We start from the raw sequence: 26,131 nt of genomic DNA, 5'->3' as shown, positions 1-26,131 counted from the left end.
AGTTCGAGCCGGCGCTTTGACAACCGGAGACTCGCAGGAAGAGGGGGGAGGGGGGCGGCGTGTACACCCAGCGGCAAACGATGGGGGCAGAAGCGCGCGCAGCAAGCGGACAACACGATAAAGGGAGGAGGGAAGAGATAGCAGCGACTGACTGATGCCGCTGACGCCGATAGTGAGTCAACCCCAGCTGCGGAGTTGGTTTCAGGGACAACGCCGCCGATGCCGACACAAACAATATGATACCCTCGCTTCCGCAGCGCTAAGAACCAGGTCTAGCCGTGGGAAGGTGGTCACGTATTCGTCGACGTGCCGGGGCCTACGTGAAATAACCGGCGCGTCGGCAACTGAAGAGCATCCTATCCGCCACACAAGAACAGGGGGGGGGGGGGACCCTTTCCTCCTCTTTCTGCATGGCGGCGACGGTGTTCTATGCAGTCACGTTATCTTGACTCTCTAGCGGCGTCAGCGGCATCCAGCGGTATCAGTCGGTCGCTGCTAGCGCTGGGGGGATGAAAGGGGGGCGGAGCTGGTTACGAGGCCGACGACAACGCCGACGACGACGCGAAACCCAGGAACGGACGCCAAAGAGCTGCGCTCTAAAAAAAAGATCCAACCTAGAAGCAATTGCGTTCGGTGCACTGATTCCGATTACGCTCAACGGTGAAATTTCGCGCGCAGCGTGCTTTCGCGCGTCGCTACTAGATGGCGAGAGGAAGCGATCGCGGAGTTTTACGGCAGATTTGAAAAAAAAAAAAATGGTCAAATGGCTCGGTCCCATGTAAAGCTTGTCAAAAACGCACCAAAAAGTGCGGCCCTTGCACGAGTCTATACGTTGGTTATATGGGCCATATAAATATCAGTAAACATTCCCTTACTAATTGAAATAACAACCATCGTGTAATGCATGGACCATTCAAACCTGTAAATATCTGACTGGATTACCACGAGCCCTCGCTGTTACGACGCTGGGATTACGAAGATCGCGAATAATTCGTACACCCGTACGATTCACTGCGACTCCACAAATTAAATGCATCATCATCACATGCCTACTTTTTATGTCCACTGCAGGACGGCCTGAGTAAGCGATCTCCAATTACCTCTGAGGCTAGGCTATCTGCAACCTTAGGGACGCGGAAATACAGCCCGGGAAGGAATACAGCGCACATGAGGTTAGCAGCCATCCCTGCTCGCCCTTTATCATTGCACCCACCAATGATTACCAACAATTAGATACGGCTCGCGGGCTGCGTAAGCGTAAGCGGCGCACAGTCATTCGTAGCTACGGCATCGATGGAGGAGAAGACGCGCGCTTTCCTTCCTAAGTGCGCGTTTGATCACGTGACCCTCAACTAACCAGAACATTGAGTGCGTGGGAATATAATGCTCATCAAGCCGCCATCCTTTTCGCCTCACTGTTACGTGCATTTTTCTCGCACCCACGATGTATGGGTAGATCATTCATATGTCTTGGACTTTATATGGGACATCACGGCGACGGCGAGAAATAGAAAACATGCGTGGAGCTCGCGGCTGCTGCCGTCGCAATATGTACCACCTACAAGCACAGCACGAGCACCAACGACAAAGCCAACACTGGGCACGTCGCTTATCGGTACTTTGTCAGAACCCGCCTGACGCCGAGAAGGAAGCGTATAATCACCGTATAATCACCAGCGGATACATTACACTAGGCGCGAAGAGACCAGCCATCTCGGATTGCAAGCTTGAGCCCGGCTCAGATTACCTCCAAAATAAAGCGCGCCACCCGCGTTTGTAGTACTTCTCAGGCGCATGGACAGCCAAGTGCAGTCAGTATACAAACTAGGAAAAAACGTGCGCTTTAGTGACTGGTTCGGAAGGTTGTTCACTTTCGTTCTAATGGAGGGGTATGCCTTCATGAACGTTCCGTGGCGATAAGACTTGATAAAATGAAGAAGTGGAGAGCTATCGCGTAGCTCTGACGTCTTCTGTAACAGGACGCCAGTTAGAGTGCTGCTTCTACAGTAAGACGCACATGAAGTAAGTATTCGGTTGGCAAAAGTTATCAGGTGCTAATACGAGGCGAGAAGACAGTGAGGGAAGCTTCAGGGAAGTGAGGCAAGCTTCAAGCAAACCACCTGGCTTAGAAAACAATGCAAAAAGCTATACAAAGGAACGAAAATGGGGTACATAACAGCGCAAGCATGGTGAGGCATTTTGGGTATGCAAAGACGCTTGGTTGTGCTATTTGGAAAACTCCCTAGTCTATGCTATGCATTTTCCTTATTAAATTTTATTCGTCATATGCTTTATTAGCTGCTCAATAACGCAATACACGCTGTTCTTACTTTCTCTCGTGTCCTTTCGCGCTTTTGAGATATCGCTGTCTCTTATTATTGGTTTGTTTGTTAATATGGTTGTTCATTTGTGCGCCTGATAACTTATTGCCCTACAATCTTTTATTCCGCCGTCGGGAAAGAAATCAAACCAATGGCATAAGGCATGCTTTGACAAGTAATTAAACTATTGCGTTATGGAGTCGCATTGTCTTGCATTGCTAATAATTATGGTAATTAGTTATTTTCAGAAATTGCTATAGTGAAATTTTGTGTGTTATCTCTTATCGTCTCAAGTTACCTTTCGTGAAGAAAATATTTCTGAATGCACGTGTTTCTATTAAAACTTTAAAAAGGTGTTGCATGCCTTTTTTTTTTCATTGATGTGTATTTGTGCGACTTAAAAGGTTTTTCACCAAGCCGCATAGTAAACTTCGATTATACTCTGGAAGTTGTTACCTGTCCTCTAAGAAGAGTTCTGCCGCAAGATTTTTTTCAAATTGGTTCATTAGTAGCAGATAGAAAAAAATTACCGACGATTACGTTACTTCCTAATGCGAAATTTGAGCGCAGCAAATAAGCTGTTTCACCTTTTCGATAGATTGAGGCAAAGAAATCGAGCAACACATGTATGCGCTATCACAGAATTTTTTTTTTTATTTTTCACACGTATTCCTTTAACAAAGACTCCACTAACAGTTCTTGACAGTCATGAAGGAAGCTTTGTGGTCGGAGAAATAGACTGATATATGTTCGACTTGGTACACCAATGCTTGATTCTCAAAGACGAGATCTATACAAGTGCCTCGCGAGGTTGTCACAGCCGTGGGACGCGTTACGAGCGAGAGGAACGGGATGTTCTCCCGCATAAGTGTTAGGAAATTGCTGTTTGTCTTTATGTCAACATTAAAGTCCCATCGGTCGTCTCGCTCATGGCTCAGAAAGAACTGGCAGATAATTTCGCAGTGGCGAACGGCAGCGGCAATTTCGGCTCGGGCGGTGCACATATACAGATCCGCCGCCACCGATCTGGCTCTCTGATTGCCACCGCACAGGGCGAACGGCAGCGGCAATTTCGGCTCGGGCGGTGCACATATACAGATCCGCCGCCACCGATCTGGCTCTCTGATTGCCACCGCACAGGGGTTGCATTGGAGGAGGAGCGAAGAAAGGAATTAAGTTCGAGCCGGCGCTTTGACAACCGGAGACTCGCAGGAAGAGGGGGGAGGGGGGCGGCGTGTACACCCAGCGGCAAACGATGGGGGCAGAAGCGCGCGCAGCAAGCGGACAACACGATAAAGGGAGGAGGGAAGAGATAGCAGCGACTGACTGATGCCGCTGACGCCGATAGTGAGTCAACCCCAGCTGCGGAGTTGGTTTCAGGGACAACGCCGCCGATGCCGACACAAACAATAAGATACCCTCGCTTCCGCAGCGCTAAGAACCAGGTCTAGCCGTGGGAAGGTGGTCACGTATTCGTCGACGTGCCGGGGCCTACGTGAAATAACCGGCGCGTCGGCAACTGAAGAGCACCCTATCCGCCACACAAGAACAGGGGGGGGGGGGGCCCTTTCCTCCTCTTTCTGCATGGCGGCGACGGTGTTCTATGCAGTCACGTTATCTTGACTCTCTAGCGGCGTCAGCGGCATCCAGCGGTATCAGTCGGTCGCTGCTAGCGCTGGGGGGATGAAAGGGGGGCGGAGCTGGTTACGAGGCCGACGACAACGCCGACGACGACGCGAAACCCAGGAACGGACGCCAAAGAGCTGCGCTCTAATATTTTAGTGCCGCGAACCCATAATTTCCGGAGGCGAGCTCCACTGCCAAGCGAGACACTCTATCCACTTGCCCCGTCTGGCCTCCGCAAGCGAAATACCTTCCCTGCGTTCTCCCATACCGCACATCGAGAATCGCGTGACGCATACGTCACGGGCCGCTCCTTCATTTTCTTTTCCTCGTCTGTTTTGCGGCGCGCGCACTTCCGCTGACGGCGTCACGCGCGAGCTGTTGTGGTTGTTTCGCGCAGCGCACGATTTTGCACGCTGTGCAAGAAGTCACCTGACTAGTAATGCTTTCTGACTAGCGGTATAAGTTAGTGATACACGAACACTGAGGCACACACAAGCGGATCACAGAGCATGATCGCGCGCTGGAACGTGGTAGAAAAAGATGACATATAGTTTAAATTTCGGTGTCTGCGCGCGCGACTGCACGACGTGAGAACAAGCAGACGAAACGGAAGTACGTCTCTCTTGCTGCGGTGCGAAGTAAAACAAAAACACGCAGGCATCCGGTTTGTGAGTTTTCTTATTTTTCTAAACTTGGACAGATTGCACAAATAACAAATGTTACCTTGAATAATTCTAGAGGTCACGTGTCACTACGAGGGACGTCACAGCACAAACGCGTGTACGTAGACGCACTAGCACGTGTACGTAACCCTCCGGCTTGGAGCACGGCGGATGCGAGGAGAAGGGCAAACGGCGTTCGAAATTGCAGATCTTTCCGCGGTGCATAGCGAAGTAATATTCGGCAGATACGATCGTTAGCGTGCATTGTGTGCACCGCGCTTGTCCGCTCAAAATGGCCAGACCTGGTGAGGGACGTACCCTTTGATACGCGCAACACGCATATGTCTTCCTAATGTGTTTCACTGAGCCCGCTTGTCGTGTGGCTCATCCGAGAGACGCCAGTCTCTTGGTGGTGCGAGGGCACTCAGGCTATTAATTTGAACTGTCTCTTATTATGAGGTCTTGTAATTACTCATATAAGGAGCTAACTTCAGTGGTCACACGGAGTTTATATATATATATATATATATATATATATATATATATATATATATATATATATATATATATATATATATATATATATATATATATATACAGGTAGGGTTCGGAAAGCTGGTTAGGCTCCTGCCGCCTCCCCCGGGAAGATGAAAACTTTCCGTCTATGTAGCGAACTGGTTCTTTTGGACGTTCAATATCAGTCAATCTTCACTCATATTTTTCTGGATCGCGCGTCTACAGCTGGGCTGCGTAGCTGTCTGTGGACACAGATTGTGTTTCTGTATGGTGCGCATGCGTATACTACCATGAGCGAGGTCTGGCATTCCGTTGTCGCCATGGTCTTGTGCTCAGGAATCAGATGCCAGGACCAGATGAACGTTATGTACCTGTTTAAAGACACAAGCCCGGTGGATACTCATAAATCGTATTTTCTGAATTTCTCGAAACAACAGTCGCACAACAATCGGGACATTTGTGACGGTGGAATGGCTCAGTTATGAAAAAGGTTGTCTCAGTTCGCTACTTTATGAAAAATTACGCGTGGCAGTCGATACGATTATTTGCCGCAACAATCCATAAAGTTCTCATATAGCTTCGTCATCCTCATCGTGTACCGATTGTGTGTCACAGTTGGTGGGTTCTTGAATTACAGAGCTCGTTATACCGCTCGCTAAATGCGTTTATGAAACCTTAAGTGTAATATCAAATATAGCGTCGACAGTCATTATAACAAACCTTTTTTGTTTTTAAGTGGAATGAAAATTTTACTGGTGATATTTAATTTGCTGCAACTAATATGTAAAAAGTTAAACATTCGTCAGATATCTGCCTGGTTGGGAACAATGGAATTAAAGAACAAGTAAACGTCAAACGTTCGTCAGGAACACTTCCTGCTGTTTACTCTCAAGGACTGCGAATACTCACCGTGTGCCTGTCAAAGCGTTAAAAAACACAAATAAGCATTGCTACGCCTCACGCCATCCCACCCCAGAAGAAGGGCCGGTCGGGCTCTGAAACGTCGGGTTTTAAAAGCGAAGCTGTTCTTGAGAACCTCGCCAGGTTTCGTGACCGTGCGAGCTGCGGCCTAGCTCCGACCTTGCAGAACAGACCAACCAATAACAGTGGAGCACGCGCGCCGCTGGGTTCCCTTTAGTACCACCAGATGGCGCTCGCCTCCGCGCATGCGGGACAGCGTCGGCCGCGCGAGGTAAAGAAAAAAAAATGCTCGTCTTCACTCACCCGCGGCTACACTGTAGTGAGTAAACGGTTCTTTCGAATAGAATGTATTCGATTCACGCTGCGGTACGTATGCGCATGCTGCCTCTGAAACCCTGATGCGTTCAAGGCGGCCATCGTACTCGCTAGTAGTCTGCAACTGCGCTTAACAAAAGGCTCGGCATAATTCGTGTGCGTCTGCGCTTGTGCGCGCGTGCGTGCACTCGTGTTTCGACTCTTTGTGCATTCACATGAAACTTCGCTGTATATAGGTTCCAGCCCGTTGGGCTTATTACATATTTTAACATTAAAATAAATTTTGGTTTGAATTCTTTTGTACTTTAATTCGATAAAAGTTTGTTAGGAATGATGACTCCTTTTCGAATAGTCTGCTTTTTGGCGTTTGAGGTGCTTGGGCGCCGCGTAGTCGGCGTCGTACGGACAGGCATAGGGACTCACTGAGCGGTGAGCAGTCCACCCAGTGCTTGACCCATCAACCGGGCGCGGTAGTCTCCGGGTCCGATGGCGAACAGCATGTCCTCGACGGGGCCGCACGGGCACGCCTCGGCGTCACCGAACGCCCGGCACCACCACACGCAGCACGCGAGCAGAGCCAGCGCGTACACCCACACGCCGTGGCGCTCGTACACGATGCCTGCATGCGGAGCGCACTCTTTTTATGCTCTCTATGCGAACACTACCCTTCTTCGTGTAACAACGCCGGAACGGGCGACCTTCGTTATTCGTGGCACTTTTGCATGGGTGCGTTCAGAGCGCGTTCGATGTAAGGCGCTGATCCGGATCGTCACGATTACGCACTTTCTTTCTACAGCACGCCGGTTAGGTTCGGCAACGCCACTGCGGTCTCTGCACACGTGGGTGTATACGCAGTGTGTACAGTAATGACGCAAAGTGTTTGTCGACTTCATTACTATACAGTCTAATGCATGTATTACGAAGCTCTTGGGGCCTCCAAAATACTTCGTTATAGGTCACTTCATTGTAAAGATCTCGCACTGTACCGCTCGCAAGAGCGTCGGCGAAGCACGACTAGCGATAGGGAGTTCTTATTTACCGTGAGCTCAATAGCTGCTTTGTGAAAGGAGTCGCTAATAATATTTCCCACACTTCGGCCGACAGTATACCATGTGTCCAAGATATACCGTTAACCATGTTGTTCAAAGAAAAAAAACAGTAACATACTAACAGAATTTAGGGGGGGGGCGACGGAAGGGACGCGTGCTTGGTGTGCCCCCCCCCCCCCCCCCCTCGTGGCTACGCCACTGATAGGTATACTCTTCGGCGAAAGCACGACCTCCATGGTGCGTGATCGGTTTAGTGCTACCACACTACCGACTGAAACGGGTCGTTTACATATTTGCAGGAATGACATAAATGCGTGCATTTTGTGCATGAATACATCCACGATGAATAGAAAGATATCCGGCGGTCGGTAAATTATAAAAAATGAGTCTCTTAATTTATGACATATCTATACCGTTGCTACCTTGCGCTTAGCATTCTTATGAGCTTCCCTGACATTCTCGGGGATTGCGTCATATATGTGCACACGAAAGCGACGAAACCTAGTTCCGCGACGTCGCTGCACAGCTCCCATGTGCTGATGGCCTCGGAGATCGCCAGGCGCCACTTGAGCGGAGACAGCCTGGCCGCCAGCCGGCGAACCACGGCGAAAAGCAGCGTGTTCCCCAGCAGCACCAAGTACGGAACGAGTTCGTCCAGGTACGACGAAGCCGCTGCTGCCTGCACCACCTCCTCCGGCTCGTCCATGCCTCCTCGTGCTTCTGCAAACTAGAGTTTTATGCGGGGTCATCAGTTTCGCGGAAAATCTCAACACAACATGGAACGTGTTCCCAAAGGGTCCGGGACGTCTCAAAGGGGACGAGCACGTCTAGAAATATTGGCCTCATGATCTGACTAAGTCTGTGCTCATCAACCAGAAGGTCCAAAAATAGAAACAAGAATCTCTCGTATCAGCTTTAACATTTAGAAATAGGTACATACTTGAATTGATAATCCCTTTTCCTAAATGCTATTGCAAAAACAGCGGCAGCAACGGCGTGGTGAAGTTTCTTTTGTTCGGCTGTCTGACGTGTTAAGGGTGCTCATGGCGTGTAGCATCGCGATGACACCTAGCGAGCGACGCGTGACTCTTACCGAAGCTGACACCATAGATCACCCGTGTGGCACGGTGCACGGCGCCAGAGACGTCGAGAGCGTCGCGGGAGAGCTCTGTCACTCAACGCGACGGACGGTGCTCGCGGAACCGTTGTCAGATGGGAGGAGGACTTGGCACCTTTGAAGGAGCCGCGTCCATGAGCGTTCATGTACTCATCAACCCAGCATCATTCGATACATTGACCCCGGTTCCCCCCCTCAACCCGGGTTGACTGGGCGGGGGGCTTTGGTTCGGGCCAACGGTCCTTCCCGGACAAGGGGACTGTTGCGGTGCAGCAACACAGAGTTACTGCACTCAACACACAAACAGCCATGTCGGTCTTACAGGCCACAAGCCTGACAGACGCTCGGACTGCCTTGACGCAAAAGAGGCCAAGGCATACAACCATGGAGAGCACCAAAGCCGTCCACGGAGCAGCGCGACCACCCAAGGGTGCGCCATCACCGGTTCCAGCTCTGGGTTCCACTGAGCCAAACAAAACCCCGAAGATCGACTGGCACACATGGCCGAGTCGAGCGACTTTAGGAGCATGCATCATAACTTAATGGATAGCTTTCCACCTGACTCATCAAAAATCACGGCAGGACGGGCCCACACTTCGAGAAACTTCTCGCCCAAGCGGTGCCGCTCCCGGGTGAGATGGAACCAGGGGCGTTACTCGCGGGCGTTACTGGCAGATGCTCGTCCACACATTTACAGGCATTGTGCTGAGCAGCCCAAAAGGAAAGCCTGGCGACATGGTCGCATTTGACTGCATCCCGGCACCCGGTGCGGCTCTATGGCGTGTGTGTGGCACCCCCCCCCCCTCTTTCTCTTTCCACTCCCGTCCCTTCTATTTCTTAACGCTAGAGACACGCTCTCCAGGCCGATCTCTATTCATTAAAATTTTCTGTTCTCTTGTGTATTCTGCCCTGCATAAGCTGAACAGCCGTTCGGCGCCAGGCCCAGATGGTGTTACGAATAAAACACTAAGAAATATAGATGACCCCTCGGTGCAACAACTCACCGAATACATCAACAACTGCTGGCGCCAGGGATCCATTCCCCCGACATGGAAAACAGCCAAGGTAATTCTCATCCCCAAACCCGGTAAGCCATCTAGCCTCGCCAAGCTCCGGCGCATATCGCTAACTTTATGTGTAGGCAAGGTCATGGAGCACGCACTCCTAACACGTGTAAACACTCACCTCGAAGACACATGTGCTTACCCCCACTCGATAATTGGCTTTAGACAGCATCTTTCCACCCAAGACGCTACGCTCCAACTTCAGCATCAAATCCTAGATGGCAAATCCCGTCACACGAAGGCGATCTTGGGCCTCGACCTCGAGCGCGCCTTCGATAACATAAGGCACTCCACCATCCTCGAACGCATCTCCTTGCTCAACCTTGGAGAACGCACTTACAACTACGTGAGAGACTTTCTATCCAGTCGGAAGGCCTTCCTGTCGGTCGGAGACATTCGATCGTAGGAACTCTCCCTCGGCAGCACGGGCACACCGCAAGGCTCTGTCATTTCCCCAATACTGTTTAATCTGGTTATGCTCGGATTAGCACAAGAACTACAAAAACTCGACGGCATTGAACATACCATATACGCCGACGACATTACAATCTGGGCTGCAAAGTGCAGTGACGGCCAAATCGAAACTGCCCTACAAGACGCCATTGACGTCGTAGAAAATTATCTCGAAGGCACGGGACTCCGCTGTTCCCCTGAAAAGTCGGAGCTTCTCCTATACCGCCCCACACTCCGTGGACGCCCCCCGCGGTGCTCCACGAACAAACGCCAATACGAGCAAATAGAGCTCAACCTGAGGGATGGCAGACCTATACCTGTGGTCCCTAGCATCCGCGTTCTTGGTATGACCATAGAAGCCAGCGGAGCTAATGTACGGCTATCTTCAAGATCCTTCGACAGACCGCTAATACATCCAGACTGCTGAAACGAGTGACCAACCGGCGAGGGGGTATGAAGGAAGAAAGCCTCATCCGCCTTGTCCAATCTTTTATCGTCTGTCACATTACTTACGTTGCGCCCTTTCTCAACTGGTACAAAGCTGAAAAGACTAAACTGGACATCATCATCAGAGGAGCCTGTAAGCAGGCATTAGGACTACCCAACCACACCAGCACGGAACTTCTACTACAATTAGGTATCCACAACACGCTAGACGAGTTAATCGAAGCCCAACGTCGATCCCAACTGGAGCGGCTTACCCTAACGGAAACGGGCCGTAGCATTCTAAACAAGCTTAATATCACCTACCACTGTCGACATGGAGACAAACACCCAATACCACGCGACATTCAGCAATGGATACACGCCGACCCTATTCCGAAAAACATGCACCCAGACTACAACAAAGAACGCAGGAAGGCACGAGCTATCAAAGCTTATGCCAACACCGCGGGCGTCACCTTCTTCGACGCAGCTGAGTACCAAGATGGACGGCGCTTTGCGGCGGTTACCACGGCAGGCGGCTTGCTCCGACATGCTGCCAGCATCGTTACCAAAAATGCCGAGACGGCCGAGGAAGTGACCATCGCCCTGGCCACTCTTGACCCAGCCTGTCACACCATACTGAGCGATTCTCGCGCAACAATCAACAACTACATCAAAGGTCGTATTTCTCAGCAATCACTCCGTATCTTACGACAAGCCCCGTATTCGCCTGAAATTCAAATCACCCTCGTCTGGATCCCAGCACACGCCGGCGTTGTCCACCCGCACCTCACCAACCTCAACGAGGTTGCACACTCCGTAGCACGAGGACTAGCCAACCGTGCCGGAGACGGTGCAGGTGCACCCGCAGGGCGCGACCGCCTTACAAGATACAACGACCTTGTAAAGTCATTTTACCTCGCAAGAAGAACCTTCCCCACCCCTCACCGGAAGTTAAACAGGGCACAGGCAACCACCCTTCGCCTGTTACAGACGAATACATACCCCTCCCTCACACGCTATCACACTATATACCCCGACATCTACCCGAGCCAGACGTGCAAGGTCTGTAAAACTGAATCAACAACACTCCCCCACTTGTTATGGGAGTGCAAACATCAATGCCCAGAGCTTAATACCGTGACCCTCTCGTCGAGATGGCACGCCGCCCTGCGCAGCTCCCATCTCGACGACCAACTCTGGGCGACCCAGCAGGCCTACGAAGCGGTGAAGAGGCAAGACCTCGACGTCCCATCGTGGGAGGCCTAGGCCCAGCCGACTGAACTGCTGGTGCTCATTAAAGTTCACTCTCTCTCTCTCTTGTGTAGCGAAAGCGAAATAATTTAAAAGGGCACGGCTCCTATTTTCGTCTGTAATTCGCCATTTATTCCCGAAAAAAAATAAAAGAAACAATATGGTAGCAGTTTGGCATGTCATATTTTGCAAGCGTTCTAGAAGTTCTGCCGACGCTAGACACTGCAAACTATTAGCCCACAGTTAGCAGCTGAAATATTATACATTAAAATGACGTAATGCCCTGCACGATACCAACAATGCCTATAGCCCCAAAATACGTACAATTATATTTTATAACCGGAAACAGCGTTATAAGATTATCAGGATAAATAAGAATATTAGCGAACACATTGAACAGACCTTAGTACACCTCTGGGGTGCTTAAGGTATGAAGAACAAAATTAAGCTTAAACGAAAACGCATAGAAAATATATTGACTCCTAAGCTTGTACGTTCGACTTAAGAATCTGACGGAAATGAATTGTGAATAGATTCATAAGTGATGATTGTTTTTCGCTCTCAAATGAACTAGATAGAAAAGTGAATACATAAAAAATACCCTTGCGAACTCACTGGCGCTATGTGTGCGATTAGTGATAATGCTAGACAGCGCCCATTAATGACAAAATATGTTTACAAAAACAACGAAAACGTGCGAAAAGAGGATGTTCAGCATGATCAAGAACGTGCTCACCCGCCGTGGTTGCTGAGTGACTATGGTGTTGGGCTGCTGAGCACGAGGTCGCGGGATCGAATCCCGATTACGGTGGCCGCAATTCGATGGGGGCGAAATGCGAAAACACCCGTGTACTTAGATTTATGTGGACGTTAAAGACCCCCGCCCCCCCCCTTCCAGGTGGTCGAAATTTCCGGAGTCCTCCACTACGGCGTGCCTCATAATCAGAAAGTGGTTTTGGCACGTAAAACCCCATAATTTATTATATAAAAACGTGCTCGGTGTTAATATCGTAAGAGATACATCGTAACCGTTGTAACTTATTGAACTCCGTCGCGGATATCACATATCACTCGGTGAAACACACTTCAACATTTACGCATTAACATCATCATCATCATCAGCCTGGTTACGCCCACTGCAGGGCAAAGGCCTCTCCAATACTTCTCTAACAACCCCGGTCATGTACTAATTGTGGCCATGTCGTCCCTGCAAACTTCTTAATCTCATCCGCCCACTTAACTTTCTGCCGCCCCTTGCTACGCTTCCCTTCCCTTGGAATCCAGTCCGTAACCCTTAATGACCATCGGTTATCTTCCCTCCTCATTACATGTCCTGCCCATGCCATTTCTTTTTCTTGATTTCAACTAAGATGTCATTAACTCGCGTTTATTCCCTCACCCAATCTGCTCTTTTCTTATCCCTTAACGTTACACCCATCATTCTTCTTTCCATAGCTCGTTGCGTCGTCCTCAATTTAAGTAGAACCCTTTTCGTAAGCCTCCAGGTTTCTGCCCCGTAGGTGAGTACTGGTAAGACACCGCTATTATACACTTTTCTCTTGAGGGATAATGGCAACCTGCTGTTCATGATCTGAGAATGCCTGCCAAACGCACTCCAGCCCATTCTTATTCTTCTGATTATTTCCGTCTCATGATCCGGATCCGCGGTCACGACCTGCCCTAAGTAGATGTATTCCCTTACCACTTCCAGTGCCTCGCTACCTATTGTAAATTGCTGTTCTCTTCCGAGACTGTTAAACATTGCTTTATTTTTCTGCAGATTAATTTTTAGACCCACTCTACTGCTTTGTCTCTCCAGGTCAGTGAGCATGCATTGCAATTGGTCCCCTGGATTACTAAGCAAGGCAATATCATCAGCGAATCGCAAGTTACTAAGGTATTCTCCATTAACTTTTGTCCCCAATTCTTCCCAATCCAGGTCTCTGAAGACCTCCTGTAAGCACGCTGTGAATAGCATTGGAGAGATCGTATCTCCCTGCCTGACGCCTTTCTTTATTGGGATTTTGTTGCTTTCTTTATGGAGCACTACGGTGGCTGTGGAGCCGCTATAGATATCTTTCAGTATTTTTACATATGGCTCGTCTACACCCTGATTCCGTAGTGCCTCCATGACTGCTGAGGTTTCGACATAATCAAACGCTTTCTCGTAATCAATGAAAGCTATATATAAGGGTTGGTTATATTCCGCACATTTCTCTATCACCTGGTTGATAGTGTGAATATGGTCTATTGTTGAGTAGCCTTTACGAAATCCTGCCTGGTCCTTTGGTTGACAGAAGTCTAAGCTGTTCCTGATTCTATTTACGATTACCTTAGTAAATAGTTTGTACGCAACTGACAGTAAGCACGTATTAACATAAAATATCTCAAATGACAGAGTTGAATTCCGGAGTCTTACGCGTTAAAAACCACGATTCGTTTATGTGAGGCACACCCTAGTCTCCGGATAAATTTTTACCACCAGTGGATCTTTATCGTGCCCCCAATGCACGGGACACGAGCGTTCGTGCAATTCGTCCCTATCGAAATGCCGCCGCCGCGACCGGGATTCGATCACGCGACCTCGTGCTTAGCAGCGCAACACAAGCCACCACAGCGGGTTGACAAGCTTTGAGCATGCAGTGACATATTGGACAAAACACGCAGAACAGCATTACCATTTTGTGACAGTTAATACCGCTGCCAAACTATGATTCAGTACACCGAAACACACCTCTAGGCTCCTGACAGTAGCGTTTTCTGGCGAGTGCCGCACCACCTGTGGCATCAGAAGCGTAACTCTGGTGCGGATAGGCACCCTGTGAGACAGCGCAGACCGCGGCTTGGAAGCCGGTCGGTGCACGACGTGGTATTGCCGTTTGCAATGACAGAACGAATCTTTTCGAAACGCGTGAGCCGACGTTTACGCTGTCCGTTAGGCGTCGTGGGCCTGGTTCAGTCCCGAAGTAGCTCTCGATTCGCCGGCGACAGCATTTTGGTTGCTCGCACGTTGACCTTACGGTATCGCTGGATGGCTGCATTGTTCGGTTGCCCGTCCGCAAAGCTTATAGTTAACAAGTCCTCGTCGCCATGTTTGGGTGGGGAACCTGCTTAATAAATCGACGTTAGCTTAAAATACAACATGTGATGTCTTCTCTAGATCAGTTTTGACAGTTCCGCAAATTCTATCTTATCTCTTGAGTTGGACACTTTCATTCTTTGTCGTTTCTTTATTAGGTCCTTTGTTACTTGGGAGAGCTTGCCTACTGATTGCCTTGGTGCCTTGTCTCCTACTTCAATTGCTGCCTCTGAAGACAGCCTCGTTACGGTTTCATTCATTACCTCTATGTCATCATCATCATCATCATCATCTCTCTGTTCTAAGGCTGCATATTTGTTTGCAAGTACCAGCCTAAATTTGTCTGCTTTTACCCTTACTGCCTCTAAGTTGACCCGTTTTTTCTTTACCAATTTTACTTTTTCTCTGTTCAAATTGAGGTGAACCCTAGCTCTCACTAACCTATGATCACTGCACTTTATCCTACCTATCACTTCTAAATCCTGGTCATGCTGGGATCGGCAGAAAGTATGAAATCAATTTCATTTCTTGTTTCACCGTTAGGGCTTTTCCAGGCCCACTTTCTGTTGCTACGTACGTTTCCTGAAAAAGGTGTTCATTATTCGAAGCTTATTCCTTTCTCCGAATTCTACCAGCGTCTCTCCTCTAGCGTGCCTAGAATCGACGCCGTAGTTGCCAATTGCTTGTTCACCAGCCTGCTTTTCCCCACTTTTGCATTGAAGTCACCCATTACTACAGTATATTGAGTTTGCACTTTTCTCATGGTTAATTCAACATCTTCATAAAACTGATCTACTTCATCATCGTCGTGACTGGATGTTGGAGCGTATGCTTCTACTACCTTTAATCTATACCTGTTATTAAGTTTGATTACGACTTCTGCTAACCTCTCGGTAATGCTGTAGAATTCGTCAATCTTGCCCGCTATGTCCTTATGGATTCGTAATCCTACCCCGTCTTGCTTCTTATCAGGAAGACCTCTATAGCAGAGGACATGGCCGTTATTTAGCAATGTGTAAGCTGCACAAGTTCTTCTAATCTAGGTAAGGCCGATAATATCCCAAACAATGTCTGATAGTTCCTCAAAGAGTCCTGATAAGTTAGCCTGACTCGAGAGGTTCACGAGGGTTGCAATATGTGCTTGAAGGTAAGACATCTTCAAGGGGTGTACGGTAGCGCGATTAAAAGACGGGACAAAAGAAGACACGCAGGGACACAGACAGCGCTGTGTGTGTCCCTTTGTGTCTTCTTTTTTCAGTCTTTTAATCGCGCTACCGTACACCCCTTGAAGTCACTCGAGAGGGTTCGGGTGCTAATTCATATTTTTCAATTACTTTGGTTGAAGCGCGATGCCTGTGGACGACATGCGATCGCGTTGCACAACATAATATCAATGCGCCAAAAATTCACTGTGGGACGTGAAGTGGCCCGTAGTACGAAAATCTGGATTCACGTTGCTCCAAAATCTCAGTTTTCCGTTTCGCTTTCATCAAAGTGTGGCCGCAGTAGAAGCAGTCCAGCGAAATGCATTGACGTTTTAGTGGCGTGAATATTATGGACAAACTTCATCATTATCTCTGAGCATCAGCTCGAGGAGGGGCTAATAAATTTGTGCACGCTTAAAAGGAAGCTTTACATTGGGGGCTCCACTCTAAATACATGGGAAGGGAGAAACAGTTTTTATTGGCGGCCACTGCACCAAATTTAATTAGGTTTGTTACATTTAAAAGCAAAAGTTAAAAGCTAGTACCTGTCGGAAACCGAATTTTTAACTGGGGCGGCAGTTTTTTATTTTTATAATTGCAAATTTCCAAAAGACGGAGCTATCAAGATTACAACTCCAACTCAGCTATAGAAAACGATATCGCAATTCTGTAAACTACATGTAATAGTACTTCTAAAGCAGGCGAAATTGATGTTATACTTGGCTCTGAAATATATACACCGCTAAAATGCGAGCAGGAGTTTTACAAAATTCTCGTAAACATAACAAATTCACGTAAAATATCAATTGATATGTCGAATATGTCCATTTTAGACGTTCTCATTCAATTTGCAGAACTGCAATACCTGTTTCTGGTGCAGAGTAACACATTTGTAAACTTTGTGGTTCCATTTTTGTAAGCTTGCCGATCTCCAGGAATTTTTCTACAAGAATTCCAGGCCAGAAATTACAATTCCGCTGCCAACAGTCACTACAATTCAATTTTCTTCCTCAAATGCAAAGGCAGAAAATGATGGCGATAACGGAGTCATGTTTATGCGTGTCTTCGACGCATCGGTGCTGCACTTTCGTTTAGTTTTATCTTTTATGCACTACAAACAATTTGCGGTTCTCAATACGACTGTATTGCTGAATGTAGTTTCAGGCATTGAGTGCAGTACTGACTAGCACTACTGCATGAGCACCTTCCTTTGTATTTCGGTAAGAGTGAACTAATTGGCAGCCCGTGTTTCAATGGCCTGTCCCATAATTTCCAGGATTTATTGCGCTTATTGTATGAAACAACTGATAAATTATATTCAGTCGTCGATCACGCAGACGTCGCCTAATATGTTGAAAATTTTTTTATACATTAGCTTACGTTTAATGGCGCGCTATTCATATATTTGGGAATGGAGTAGACGATTTCCCCAGCTTTAGCAACGAACACAACCTTCGAGCTTTTTGGCGTTCAAGCCACCTCTGCACACGGAGGCACAGCGTTGAGCATTTGTGGGCAATTTTTGGCGACAGAGAGCGAATGGAAAGAGACGATACATTTGACGGTCTACCTCGCTTGTTTACGGAAGTGGGAAACGAACAAGTGTTGGATTTGTAATCTCTGCCCCCCCCCCCCCCCCCCCGTCCCTCATCCGACGCTGTTGTTTATATAAGCTGCCCAGAGGAGTGTTTGTTCTTAAAGCGATCACATATAAAGAACAGCAACTGTAAGCCACGCGTGCGCGTCGCTTCTGATATAGAACGCTGCTTACGTAATTACGTCTCGTATAGACGATCTTACATACGATTAATGGGCGCCGCCATTTTGGTATGTTACACAAGGAATTTCTGTGTTTTATAAGAAGTAAAGCGACGTAACATAGTCACGAAACGCTGAACGAATTTATACAACTATTTTCATGCTTGCGAATTGACTGCATACTCACGTACGCTTCGTCTTTAGAGACAAAAAAACAGCAGCGTTAGCAGCCCAAGATGGCGGCACGTAAGCGCTTCCGCAAAATAGTCGACACAAGTGCCTGAAAGCAGGCTTGTGCACTTCGGCCCCCTTCCCTCCACGGTCGGCCCGTCCAGCTGCCCAGGGCGCAGACGTTTACCGCGATTTGCTGCAAGCCGCGGAGAAAACAGGCTCAAGCGGCGACCGCAGCACAGTTGCCGCTCAGCGGGCTGTGGACTGTGGAATTTCTGGCGGTCACCTCACTCACGGAATTTGTCGTTTGGATCTGTAGACATGGAAATGTAGACAAGATGAGTGAAATGAGATTCGTATGTTGCGCTTCTCGGAAACTCCATAGGGCGTTTTTAACCAAATGGGCAGTTTTAACTAGATCAAATATTTAAGTATGGATCACGCCGACGAACGACACAAAAGGGAAGGAGCAGTGCTAATTTGGAATTCCTGCAACTGCGGCTCTACGACGTACGGGGTGGGATGCTGGCAATTATGGAACGTAGCCAGCAAACAATTCCTTATAGAAGAATGATTGCTATGTGCCGTGCTTTGGCTGCAAAGCTAAGAACCCCAGGTGGTTAAAATTAATCTGAGTAAGCTCCTCATTGATTCGTCGTTCATAGCCCACTATACAACTTCTGTACGCTAAACCACATAACAGAAGGCAATTAAAATAATCACTTTCTCACCTAAAAGGAAATAAAAATTTACCTGGCAACTTCTAGCTTCTGTCTGCGGAGGAAGGGACCAGAAGCATGAAAGGAAATCGCAAGCTGTTACGTCGCCGCATTGTCCGCATCAATTTCGCGGTTTTCTCGCGGTAGAAAATGTTTTTGTTTGGTTCGAACTGAGGTTGAACAGTGCGAATAAAACAAGGACACGAGGAAACAAGCTCCACAGAAAAGCGCTGACTGCCAACTGGAAGTTTATTTGAAATTCCCCAACCATTGTACACCTTTTCCAGCATAGGCATGCCTACAGCAGTCACGAATACATCTACAAAATCAGATACATCATAATCTTTCATTCAAAAAACCAATTTTCGTTTCGGACAAGGCAAGAGAGGAAGCGCTTGCACATTTATCTCCTTCCTTTATAATGTAATATAGCCATCGACATGTCCTATGTAAGTTTTTCCGCAGCAAACGAGACAGTGTTTCAACGACAAAGCTCGTCAGCACAGCAGTAACCTAAAGAATGGCTATGGGAGTCATTTAGCAGGGCATTGTAACAGGTGTTCCTGCACTCCCATATCTGAAAAAAAGAACAAGATTCATAGGGAAACGAAAACGTAAGAGGGAAAAGGAAATAATAGACGCTTATACTACATTAGAAAGGAAGGAAATAAATGTGTAAGCGCTCCCTTTCTTGCCTTGCCGGAAAAATAAATAGCTTTTTTGAATGAAAGAATATGACGTATCTCATTTTGCAGATGTATTCGCGACTGCTGTAGGCATGTCTATGCTGGAATAGGTATAAGATGACTGTAGACATTCAAATAAACTACCAGTTGGCAGGCAGCGCTTGTCTGTGGTATTTGTTTCCTCGTGTCCTTGTCTTATTTGCGCTGTTCAGCCTCAGTTCTTAGTATTAACCAACTATAGCCCTCATCAAGATCTTACTAATGCAAGTTTCTTTGTTCATCGGTGAGAGAAGAGCTTGCACCGCCCTCTCTGCGAGATGCACACGAATGCTTGACGCAGAGCACGCGTGACCTTTCTGTGAGAGACTAAACTTATGGACTCGCTGTGACAAATTTTCATGGTACGGAAAGAGACGCTCGGACGGAACAATTGCCTGCAAAACCGCGCCGGTAGCCACACCATCCGTGAGTTATGTAAATGTGCTGCTAATGTATTTGTAACACTGTTCTAAATGATGCAGCGTCTGTCCGTGAGAGTTGCGAGACTCCCCAAGAAAGCGACAAGAACGGCGAGGTTGATGGATGCCGAGGTGGCAGCTGGTACACGCTTGCCAATTCGTTCTAGGAACGACGATACTTATGTAATCGTCATGTTCGCCGTGCTGTGATTAGCCAGGCGTGCAGCTCTCTTCGCTCCCATTAGACACAGCTGTTGCGCTTTTAACATGACATGAGGCATGCGTCAATTCAAAATATGTAAACACTATAAGAACAAGCACGTCAGCAGCACGTGACTTAATCGCACCACAGACGGCAAGTAATTACTTTTTGTCAGAGTAGGCTACCGTGCTCACGTCTTTATCAGCTCTAATGCACGAAGGTGCTCGGATTCCACATTATTTCAAAGAGAAACTGCCGTGTTTGTTGACAAGTGTCCCTGATTGATGAGGATGAACATGTTTTCTGCCGCTAAGGCACATCGGCGTGTAACATGTCGCGGCTGCTCTAGTTTACTACGTGAGAAACGGACGAAGGAACGAAGTTTGAACGTAGTCGGCCGTCCTATTACCAAGGGGTGAACAGGAACCTCCTCCTTTATTTCATTTAAGCGGTAAACAGGCGAACTTCTTTTTAAAGAATTCGTACACTGCTCATTCGGGAAACAATGAATAAACTGCGTAGTTCTAGCATCTTAAAATTGTTCGAACGTGCTGTTTTATTGTTTGTCATAACAAACACCGTATCCTGCACTCCGTGAAAAGAGCGCCATGTTGGCTGTCGCTTGCGGGGTACTCAAACAAAGTGCTCACATTGCAAGCGGCTTGCACTTGCACACTTCTATTACTGGTTTAAAAGAAAGGAAGAAAGACATACCATATCAATATCGCTTGAAAAAATAAGACCATTAAGTCTTGTCACTATCCAGCAGATTCAACTATTTGGTCAGTTATATATGTAGTTCAACTGAGTTCATCATTACGTCTTAAGCGTAAGCTTCCCTGAGGTCGTTAGAGAGGTACTCTGTCATTGCCGGCGCTTTACCGCCGGATGATTAGCAGCAAATTTATTACTTGATATACCTGTAGACGGATTGATACAAATTATCTGCGAAAGGTTTCGAACCAAAATGGGAGCGCAATTCGAGGTACCAAAGTCCTGCTGCTCTACTCAGGACACTCAGGATTTATCGTCACTGCTTGACCTTCGTACATCTCTTTATTTGGTTCTGTTTTATTGATTATATTAAGTTGCGTTCTTTTCATGTACATGTATAATCTCCGTCACTACCATCTGAAGTAGTAAACTTTGCATGGCGCAGGGCTAACATCTTCAGCTTTCATAAACACACTCTTTCTCATCTTAAGCTAAAATGTTGGGAGGAGAAACCGCGATACTGGTGCGAAAAGGTAACCAGCAGCAGCTTGTTTCTTCTTTTTTTTAATACTCCCACAATATACCACTGTTTGCTTTGCCCAGCGTATGTTTGTGTCTGTATGGCACAGCCAGAGTGACGCATTTTGCGTTCTTTCTGCATTAGGAGTTATCAGTGGACCGCTTCCAAGAGCATTCATCAAGTCATTTTTACAGGAGCGTACGCATTATGTCTCGCTGCCAGTGCATGATTATACATCGCGGCACAATAGACTCTTCATCAACGATACGGCAAGGTACCTTCGCACATTCGTTGCTGTGTCTGCGTTTCTTCTTTGTCTATCTGTCTCCCCTTTCCCAGTGTAGGGCAGCAAACTGGATATCTATGTTACGGTTAACCTCACTGCATTTCGCATCTCATTTATATATATATACAGGGTGTCCCAGCTAACCTTAGCCAGAGTTTAAAGATATGTGAATGCCACGTAGCTGGACAGAACCAAGGTAATGTTGTTTGCTGTCGCTTGGAGATACTCAAATGATTATTTTTAAATTCTGTCTAGCTAGATAATCAGTTCTAATGAATAAACTTCTGAAATATTATAATTAGATCAAAAGTATCGATGAGAAAATTGTAGGGCAGCATGAAAAACTCCTTATGCATCTTTCTGTTGCTCAATATGTGCTACATAAAAGTGTTTTTCCGAGCGTGAAAGAAGCCCGCGAATACACGCAAAAGGCCTCAAGCGGCCAGTCTCGCGGCAATTTTGCCGCGAGACTGGCCACAACTGCGACTTTGAGACCAAATTCCTCCCTATCGCTCGATCTTGCTATGATTTAAAATTCAGGAAGTAATAAGGACATAATTCGTGCTGTGAAACATCAGCTGTGCAGAGATGTATAAGCTTGTCCCACCATCGCAACCCGCCGTAATGGCCCATAACTATCTCAACACTGCAACCAATTCTTTCTACCAAGAAGGGCACGAAAGGAAATAAGCAAACACAAAAACGTTAAGACACACACTCACCTTTTAGCAGGAGGCCCTCGACGTCGACCCGGAGCCAGGAGTGGAAGGCGGGCAGGAGCTAATGCCGGGCGGGCATCACCGGGACGAGCATCGGCCAAGGCTGCCGCCGGCGGTGACGCTATTCTCGGCATCCCTGCTTGTCAGGTGTCCAAGGGTGCGGGGACGCCGGCGCACGCACGCACTCGCGCATTGGCAGTGCGAGCCGAGGCTGCGGACCTGGGCTCCACTTCCTCGGCTCTTCATGCATCGACTCCCCGCGCGTTGTGCAGGCGTCAAGTTGAACACGGAGGTGTCCACGCCTGAACGGCCGACCCTTCGTCCGCGTACGTGTGTCTGCCTGTGCGTCATTTGCCTCTGCCTGCGTTGTCAGGCTCACTTGCACTCGGCGCCTGCTGCTACCGTTTGTGCGCGCCCGCGTGTAGCCACGCGCGTTTCACGGCCGCTGCGTGAAGCAGTCGAACGCGAAAGCAGTCGACTGCATGATGGTAGACGTACGAGTTTAATAAAGCAGCGCTATGTTTCACCTTCGAGGACGATTCTCTGCTTCCTGTTAACTCGCTCTTACGGGTCAAGTTTCTTGGGTCGACAGCACCCGCTTTCAGGAATGTGCGAACGAGTTCCTTCCGAACAGAGAACGAACCTATCTCAGCTGAAGCGCGGACCTTGCGCGTACTCCGAGTGCTTGTCTGTGTAATTCATTCTCTCACTTCTCACTGTTCACTGATGCTTCCTTCCCCAGACTGCTCGTTGAGTTAATTGCACACACATACTCATTTTCGTTTACTATCCTCACTAAATTACTGATTCGTGTGCGCGCAAGCACGCAAGCACGGACCAAAGCAGATAATATATTTGAACGATGGCTCGAGACATATTTAGGGAAGCAAGTAAGTGGAAGAAAGATCGGGATAAGTACGATTCATTATGGAAGCTTCGTTCCATTTCATTTTATGACCTTAAATATCCCTAATAAAAGGGGTATTACGTAAGGGGTACGTACATACGTACGTTCTACAGACACGTTAGTAAAAGACAGAAACGAAGAGGAAAAGGTAGGGAGGTCAACCAAGGACGTGCCTGGTTGGGTACCTTACACTTGGGGAGGGGAAAGGGGGAGAATATATAAGAAGGAAAGAGGAGAAAAATAATAAAGAAACAGTCATTCGATGAGTCAGTTGCAGAGGAACGTCCGCTGCCACAAGCGTTCGTTCAGTCCAGTAGCCTTCAAAAAGTTAACGAAGAACTTTGGGGCCTTCTGTATGCAAGAATGCATAGGCCATGGTTCGAGGACCTTTTCCTCCGAGAGCTCCTTATTATCTAACAGGTTGAGTTCTGCTTGTAGAGCGTCAAAGGATGGGCAGTGACACAGAAGGTGCTGTAGTGGCTAATCGCACCCGCACAAATTGCACGCCTGTTGGCCGTTCCTATTAGGAATGAATAGGCATTTGTAAATGCGACGCCCAACCACATGCGAAACAGAAAAATTGTTTCGCGATGGGAGAGTCCAGGTAGCAGGCGAAGTCGCAAGTTATGGTCGAGAGAGCGCAAGCGTGAGTTGGTGAAACCCAGTGGATTCGATTGTAGAAGTGTGATGTGGCGAGCAAGGGATTGAAGTTGCCGCGTAGCACCGGTTCTTGAGGGTGGTATATAGGAACCCGCTGATGTTTTTGATAAGCCGAGCGCGCAGCTTCATCCGCGCTGCTGTTGCCGACAATTTTACAGTGGCTTGGCAACCATTGAAATACGATGTCGTGTCCTTCCTCGAGCACGTGGTATTTCGTACACTAGCTGCTCATGCAACGCGTGACGTACGTAGGGCGAACTGCGGGTTTTTTAGGGCTGCTTTGGCATCGCAGAAAAGGGCCCAACGATTTAGTGGCTGCTGGAGCACATAATTGAGTGCACCTTAAAGAGCCGCAAGTTCTGTTGCTGTAGACGTGGTATTGTGCAAATATTTAAATTGCAAAGAGACCGTGCCCGATGGAACGACTAATACTCCGGTAGAGCTGTTGGAATTGGTGGAACCGTCCGTGAAAATTTGTATGCGGTCGAAATAAGACGAGTTGAGGAGAAGCAGATATAAATGCTTCAGGGCTAGTGGAGTCAAATCTGCTTTCTTAGCAATCCCAAGAACTGAGAGGCAGACGTGAATTTGCCGGATACATTGCAATGCCAATGTTGGGCGTTTCGCAGGCTTGAAGCCAGATGGTATAGAGTCACGGTGTCTCGTCACAGTACCGCAGGATGTAGCCTGTGGTCTTCGCACTGGCAAATCGACTAAATGGTGGGATGGTAGCCGAGAAAGGTGTCGAATGTGTGCTCTTAGCATCTCGCCGACTACATGTGTGGTGATCGGGTGCTCCTGTGCAATGACAATCGTTGCAGCTCTCAAAGAACATCTCGGGAGGCCAAGACATGTCCGAAGTGCTTGGGCTTGTACTTTCTGTAGTACAAGGAGATTAGTCTTGCATGTGTTGGACAAGACAGGAGGACTGTATCGCAGAAATCAGAGAAAACATGCCGTGTATATAGCTGTAACATGGAGCGCACGGATGGTCCCTACGACTTTCCAGCTACGAATTGAAACACATTAACGCGAAAGCATTACAGGCCCCATTACGCGAAAATCCTGCGTTGTCGTCGGCGACGTGACCGAAAGATCGTACTAAATATGGCCGACGGCGCGAAGACTAAAACACGTAAGAAAAGAACGCTCAGATTGACGTCAAATTTCTCAGGCAGGTTTCTGTAAACAAAGTAAATTAATGCCTTCGAAAAGAGAATTAGGTAAATTTCGGTCTAGGTTGAAATCAAACCCGCGCCTCCGGGGTGCGAGACGAGCACGCTTCGCTGGCGCCGCGGTGGCTCCGTGGTCGTGGTTGACTAAAGTTGTATCTAATGCGTGTGTCATTGCACACATCAGCGTACTGCCTCCGTTACTGCTTCCCACGCGTCAATCTCTCTTCGGATTTCATCGATGCTGTGTCTACTGCGATGCACTGTCGACGCCAAATAATGAGTGCATAAAATGAGATATGCCTAGTGCGTGCGTCATTGCACACGTATTGTCGCTGCCTTCCGCGCGTCACTTGCTCTTCGGATTTCATCGGTGCTGCGTCTTCAGCGGCAGCTGTGAGGCGTGGTCGCCCACAGAAGCACGCCTCAGAAGACGAAGCAAGGGAACACAAAATAAGACGACATAGTCATGACAGACCTACCATTAGGCATTAAATAAGATTCATCGTTCTGCAGCAAAATAGTGCGAATGCTTCCACCCTGTGACCAAAGTATACGCACGCACGCACGCACGCACGCACGCACGCACGCACGCACGCACGCACGCACGCACGCACGCACGCACGCACACACACACACACACACACACACACACACACACACACACACACACACACACACACACACACACACACACACACACACACACACACACACACACACACACACACACACACACACACACACACACACACACACACACACACACCAATTCAGCAGAAATAACTTTAATGCATGTCGAAAAGCTCAATCGAAAACATTTCACCTAAGCGATTACAATGCTTTCGCATTCCCACACGTAAGCAGTCCTAAGTGTCTCTCTTGATTTTTTCCTCAATATAAATGTTTTTTCTTCATGTAGGACACATGGGGACTACAGGTGAGCTCACAATGCACAATAACGCCTAAGAACCTGTGAGTTTTCTTATATGCAAATGACTAGTCCTCGATGCACACCGGGTAGAAAGACATCGGTTTTCGTGTAAATGCCACTAGTACACATTTTTCTGCAGCTATCGAGACCTTGTCGGCGAAGGTATTCCGCTGTCAGGGTTGTTGCCGCTTTCGGCATTCTCGCGCGCACTTGTCGC

At 48.0% G+C, this 26,131-nt stretch overlaps 1 protein-coding gene across 1 annotated transcript in view; it reads right to left on the bottom strand.

Annotated features, from left to right (window-relative positions):
* AQP (aquaporin) overlaps nucleotides 1-22,746 on the bottom strand; it is a 38,533-nt gene extending 15,787 nt beyond the window's left edge. Inside the window, exons 1-4 of the mRNA XM_050190000.3 lie at nucleotides 22,245-22,746; nucleotides 7,912-8,137; nucleotides 6,785-6,980; nucleotides 5,415-5,496 (exon numbers count right to left, since the gene is read on the bottom strand). Coding sequence (XP_050045957.2) covers nucleotides 5,415-5,496; nucleotides 6,785-6,980; nucleotides 7,912-8,116 — 483 coding nt within the window. The 5' untranslated portion in view covers nucleotides 8,117-8,137; nucleotides 22,245-22,746. The remainder of the gene's footprint in view (nucleotides 1-5,414; nucleotides 5,497-6,784; nucleotides 6,981-7,911; nucleotides 8,138-22,244) is intronic.
* Nucleotides 22,747-26,131: the final 3,385 nt, after the last annotated feature.

Source organism: Dermacentor andersoni, chromosome 2 (assembly GCF_023375885.2).
Source record: "Dermacentor andersoni chromosome 2, qqDerAnde1_hic_scaffold, whole genome shotgun sequence".
Classification (NCBI taxonomy): Eukaryota; Metazoa; Arthropoda; class Arachnida; order Ixodida; family Ixodidae; genus Dermacentor; species Dermacentor andersoni.
Note: the sequence above shows the minus strand (reverse complement) of the source record. Positions and strands in the feature narration are given on the sequence as shown.